Source organism: Oncorhynchus tshawytscha, linkage group LG06, assembly GCF_018296145.1.
Source record: "Oncorhynchus tshawytscha isolate Ot180627B linkage group LG06, Otsh_v2.0, whole genome shotgun sequence".
Lineage (NCBI taxonomy): Eukaryota > Metazoa > Chordata > Actinopteri > Salmoniformes > Salmonidae > Oncorhynchus > Oncorhynchus tshawytscha.
In genome coordinates this window covers 35,622,344-35,628,416 of record NC_056434.1, presented here as the reverse complement: position 1 = coordinate 35,628,416, position 6,073 = coordinate 35,622,344, and the positions used below count along the sequence as shown (strand labels likewise).

The 6,073-nt window shown below is 43.3% G+C and overlaps 1 protein-coding gene across 1 annotated transcript; it reads left to right on the top strand.

Annotated features, from left to right (window-relative positions):
- The first annotated feature begins 5,286 nt into the window (after positions 1-5,286).
- On the top strand, positions 5,287-5,996 carry LOC112252490 (fibroleukin). The gene is made up of 2 exons (XM_024423746.2): positions 5,287-5,853; positions 5,993-5,996. Exons 1-2 carry the CDS (start codon positions 5,420-5,422, stop codon positions 5,994-5,996), a joined length of 438 nt encoding a protein of 145 aa, XP_024279514.2. The 5' UTR covers positions 5,287-5,419.
- Positions 5,997-6,073: the final 77 nt, after the last annotated feature.

Below are 6,073 nucleotides of genomic sequence, written 5' to 3'. Positions count from 1 at the left end.
TCAGGGCGGCGCACAATTGGCCCAGCATTGTCAGGGTTAAGGGAGGGTTTGACCGGGGTAAGCCATCAATGTAAAATAAGAATTTGTTCTTAAAAATAAAGGTTAAAAAACATACATAATCACGGCTGTGCTGCAATATTAAAATATACCACACGGTGGCAGCAGAGGAACGACTCACTTTACAATGCTGAGAGAGAGAGAGAGAGAGAGAGAGAGAGAGAGAGAGAGAGAGAGAGAGAGAGAGAGAGAGAGAGAGAGAAAAAAACACACTCTTATTGCTGAAATTGACATGGTGACATTATTTAGTTGTTTTCACACTGAATTCACGTTAGTTGACAACTCAAGAAAATGTCACTCAAAACTATACTTTGAACTGACGTCTGGGCCCAATAGTTAGTCCTGTGCGGACCAGAGTATGAGGGAGGGAGAGAAAGCTTATTTATTTAACTAGGCAAGTCAGGTAAGAACAAATTCTTATTTACAATGACGGCCTACCAAAAGGCAAAAGGCCTGCTGGGACAGGGGCTGGGATTAAAAATATAGGACGAAACACACATCACGACAAAAGACACCACAACACTACATAAAGAGAGACCTAAGACAACAACATAGTATTGCAGCAACACATGACAACACAGCATGGTAGCAGCAACATGGCAGCAGCACAACATGGTAGCAGCACAAAACATGGTACAAACATTATTGGGCACAGACAATAGCACAAAGGGAAAGAAGGTAGAGACAACAATACATCACGCAAAGCAGCCATAACTGTCAGTAAATGTCCATGATTGAGTCTTTGAATGAAGAGATGGAGATAAAACTGTCCAGTTTGAGTGTTTGTTGCAGCTCGTTCCAGTCGCTAGCTGCAGCGAACTGAAAAGATGAGCGACCCAGGGGTGTATGTGCTTTGGGGACCTTTAACAGAATGTGACTGGCAGAACGGGTGTTGTATGTGGAGGATGAGGGCTGCAGTAGGTATCTCAGATAGGGGGCAGTGAGGTAAAAGAGGGTTTTATAAATAAGCATCAACCAGTGGGTCTTGCGACGGGTAGAGAGAGATGATCAGTTTACAAAGGAGTATAGAGTGCAGTGATGTGTCCTATAAGGAGCATTGGTGGATAATCTGATGGCCGAATGGTAAAGAACATCTAGCCTCTCTAGAGCACCCTTACCTGCTGATCTATAAATTCTCTCTATAAAGTCTCTGTAATCTAGCATGTGTAGAATGGTCATCTGAATCAGGGTTAGTTTGGCAACTGGGGTGAAAGAGGAGTGATTACAATAGAGGAAACCAAGTCTAGATTTAACCTTAGCCTGCAGCTATGATATGTGCTGAGAGAAGGACAGTGTACTGTCTAGCCATACTCCCAAGTACTTGTATGAAAGGAGGGAGGAAGGAAGGGAGGGAGGAAGAGAGAAGAGAGGGAAATGGAAAAATATAGTGAGAGTGAAAATTGAGAGATGGAGAGAGACATCACGTGCACTTTAAACCTCTGCTGTTTTCACAGAACTAGTTAAAACCCAAATACATGAAGAGAGTGATGTCATTTCAAAACATGACTCAGATTACACAATCCAACCTTGATAATAGTAATAGGCCTGTTTACGCTCAACTTCAGCTGTGTCTTTTCACATTTATTGATTATTTATATTACCTAGCTTGCGTCTCAGTTACCGAATAAACAACTTGCTGTAAACAGCATTCCAACATGTTTCCAGTAATGCACTGGTTATCTGAAAAAGGGAAGTTTCTCTGCATGCAAACACAAATCAGAAATAAACACAGTGAAAATGTGCAAACTATCCCTCATCTAAATAATTCTGTTCAAGTGCACCTTCGGCAAAGGGATCCATTTTTGAATATCACTCTATCCTTTAAATGCAACATTCAAGTAGAGGTTAAAATCCATCAGAGACAATGGAGAGTACAGAATAAACACAGCATTCAGTTCAATCCTGACAGTGGATTATTCTAACAGAGTGTGTTTATTTCTCTGGCCCTAAATTGTTCTTGAGTGTATATTGGACAGAGAACTGACGCTGAATGAGTGGGTTTCCATGGAGATGGTGATGACTCACTGGAAAGAGTAAGTAACTCCCCTTCGACCCTCACACACACTCTCCATCCACAAACATGTCAAATCAAATCAAATAAATGTTTATTTGTCACATGCGCCAAATGTAACAGGTGTAAGGTAGACCTTACCGTGAAATGCTTACTTACAAGCACTTAACCAACAATGCAGTTCGAAAAATAGAGTTAAGAAAATATTTACTAAATAAACTAAAGTTTAAAAAAATGTATAAAAGTAACACAATAAAATAACAATAACGAGGCTATGTACAGGGGGTACCGGTACTGAGTCAATGTGTGGGGTACAGGTTAGTCGAGGTCATTTGTACATCTGGAGTCAATTGTCTGAAGTGTCCTCCTCTCCCTGTCCTCTCCTCTTATCTAAAAACATATGGAATTTTCTTTCTCATGTCCTGCTCTTTCACATCTATGCAGATGAAGATAGATATGACTATAAGGAGAGGAAGATTTCACACTATTGCGAAGCACGATAAGGGTCAAATCAATTGACACGTCTCAATTATCTTGTTTACTGCTGGTTTCCACTCCTCCTCCATTAGTGCACTGTGAAACTAAATGGAGAAATTCACAGTTAAACAAGTTATACAATATAGTGGTCCCTCAGGACACAATATGAGGATTATAAAACTAGAATGTCCTGTTGTAAATTTGCTGGCAAAAATAAAGGTACAAACAAACTGTTTTCCAGTACATCACAACTTCTCCTTCAGGGGAAAAATATAACGTTTTTTTTATAACGATTGTGTGGATGGTTGAGAGTCAGACTCCCCTGGGTGAGAGGTGTTAGAACCAAACAATCCACTCCCCCTTTAAAGCATGTTTTCCAGACCCTGTATCAACTCAGGGAATCTTAGAGAGAATTGTCAAACAATGTCTTAATGAGGTACAGGCTCTTGAAACAGAAACAAAAATGACCTGAAGTTATCTGTGTTTGACACTGTGTAGGAAATCCAACCCAGATGTGTGGGACTCGAAGTCCTCGCTTTCTCATTTTTAAGAAATCAGGCAACTGACCAATGAATAAGTGCAGAACTTTTACACGGAAGAACAGGAAGTTATCAGTTTCAGTATGGACAGAGGGTTGACTGAGACTGGAGAAGATGTGAACTAATTAGTGTTCAAGTGTGTAAGTGTGTGTGTAGTAATTAGTTGACAGATAAAACAACACCTCACGGCACAAAGTGGACTGCGAAGAGACACACAAACACACACACATACACTGTAATACTTTAACACTGTTGTATTATAGTATTGTAAAATGTATGTTGTAGATGTGTGAGGATATAGTAATGATGTAATGTCTTGTATGATGTGTTGTTTTATTTAGGTTGTGTTATTTTATTTGATTTATGATGTAGGATTAAAACAATAATGTATCCTGCTCGGACTCCAGGAAGAGTAACTGCTGATGGGGATCCTAATCAATACAAATACAAAAAAGCTCCCGTCCTTGTCCTATCTAGCCAGAACACAGCTGACGAGTCTCAACTACAGTTTCTAGACTAAACATAACCTCATGGTAATGACAGGTGACTTGTCATGCCTAATAGCGCATTACATTACTGTGTTTACGCTATCAGACCCACATGCCAAGTGCTGCATTACAGGGGACTAGGATGGCGTCACAGACAGATGAGACTCTGGTTGGGGCTGCGAAGAAAACTTAAGCATAGAGCCAACACACCTGCCACATCTCGCTCCAGAGTTGGAGTGGCCTACCAGGAATTATGGCCTTACAGGGAAGTGGCACGGCATCACAGACAGACATGTGAATCCAGCTCAGTTAGGAATAGGGCAGTCACACACAGGCAAACATACAGGCCCAACGACAGTCACTTCTCTGCCTAGAGTGGATGGCGACGGGGAGGCCTGCCGGGAGGCCTGATCTAGTAGTCCAGTCTAGGTAGCAAAGCCTCACTGATAGTAAGATGTTTATTTTTGCTGGTTTAAGTAAAAACTATAGTGCTGCTTAGTGCTTACACAACCCAGGACAGAGAGTAGACCAAGACAGGTTACCATGGGAATTCAAAACACTGCGTTCAGAAAGAGGGCACCCTGAGGATGAAAACCCCCCCTCCCGACCAAACATGGCAATGGACACAGCAGAGGGTGTTAATGGCCTGGGTCTAAAATAAATATGAAGGAAATTGGCTGTGCAGTGTAGTGCCATCGTTCTGGGTAGAAGTTGCCCTTAGGCACATATCTAGGATTTTAAAAATTCACCCACCCAAATCATAACCTGAGCCATTGGGGTGGGTGCCTAGTCATGTGTATCGGGGGCAACTTCATTCTTCGACTACGTAGGCACTGTGGATTTATACCAGTACAGTATTCTGTGGCACATTACAAAGGCGTAAAACTTTGCTCTTTCCATGAATAGAATGCATACAATTGGCCCATAATCCTTATCTCTAACTAAGACAATTCATTAATTGTATTTAGTAACCACAAACCCCCTTGGATAAATATGTGATGATAAATTCTTGCCTGTTATTCCACTCAAGCCAGAGAGAACTGAGACTCAGGGACAGCGAGATATCAGATATGTCTGAACAGTAACATAACAAACATAAAGCCACAGCCCCCCGGGGCCCGACGACTTTGTGCTTCAAATGCATATTTGGACCCATCTCATCTGTCATTCGCATGTGTGTCGGCCCTATTAACAGGACACATGGGGAGATGGATGCCAAAGCGACCATCACACACATGCATATTCACTGCAGTGATATACAAGAAGAGAAAACAATGTGTGCTTATCATTACAGCATGGAATAAGAATGCGTTGCGAATGGTCCTCATTAGATGTTTTGATTTGGTTAAAGACAATGTGGAAAATAATAATAGGATTACGATATGCTGTATAAATGCCTTTCGTTTTTAAAGCTTTTCCTGCCTTTTATAACCAATTTAGCTCCGTACCTGTTAACTCTTTTGGTGACATGCTGAAGCAGCCAAAGACTGCTATAATCCCCCAATTATCTCTTTCTCTCTTTCCGCCCCTCTCTCTCTTTACCTCTCACTCCCTCTTTCTTCATCTCATCCTTTCCTGTCTCACTCACAGACATGGATACCCCCTTGAAGTGGACGCCCAATTTTTAATCCCTCACTCCCATTCCTTTTCTCTCTCTCTCCTCTAAATCCTTCTCACACAAGCAAACACCATTTTCAAGAAGTCCCTCAGCCCCCTCCTCTTTCTTTCCCTTCTTTCCTCCCTCCCACTCTCTGTCACAGCTTCACACACCGAGGTGGGTCTTTGGCATCCTCATGCACCCTCTCTTGCCTTCTCTTCTCTCAGAATTCTTATAGCTCAGGATAGCGATGAGGTTGGCTGTGCTCTGCGTGTGCGGGACCCTGCTGGCCTTCTCCACGCCCCCTGGGAACTATGCAAACCTCAGCAAGGGAGACTTTAATTGGGGTACAGATTCTGGGAGCTGCTTGGTAACTATAAAGCCTGCAGGGAAGTGTGGGGGAGAGGGGATGGACGAGGACGCATGCCCCTACCGAGTGACCTTGCCACCGCTGGACGTCATGCTGCCCCGGCAGCTCAGGGAATTGGAGAGGACGGTGAAGGAGGTGCAGAGGCTAAAGGAGACCGTGGAGCAGCTGAAGAGAGCCTGCATGGAGTGCAGGATAAGCCAGATGGAGCGGGAGAGAGAGAGGCTGTGGGACAGAGAGAGGGAGAAAGAAGAGAAGGAGAAGGTGAGATTGGGAGAGAGGGAGAAGGAGAAAGAGGGGAAGAAGGAGTGGGAGAAGAAGACAGAGAGACAGGGAGACAGAGAAAGGAAGATGGACAAGGAGGGAGAGGGGGCAAGAGGCAGGGAGACAACAATTGTGGAAGAGAGAGAGGGAGTGGAGGAGAGGGCCAGGGAGATTGAGAACATTATTGTTGAGATAAGAAAGAGAGAACGGGAGAAAGAGTGGGAGAGGGAAAATGAGAGAGAAAGAGGGGGAAACAGGGAATGGGCGATAGAA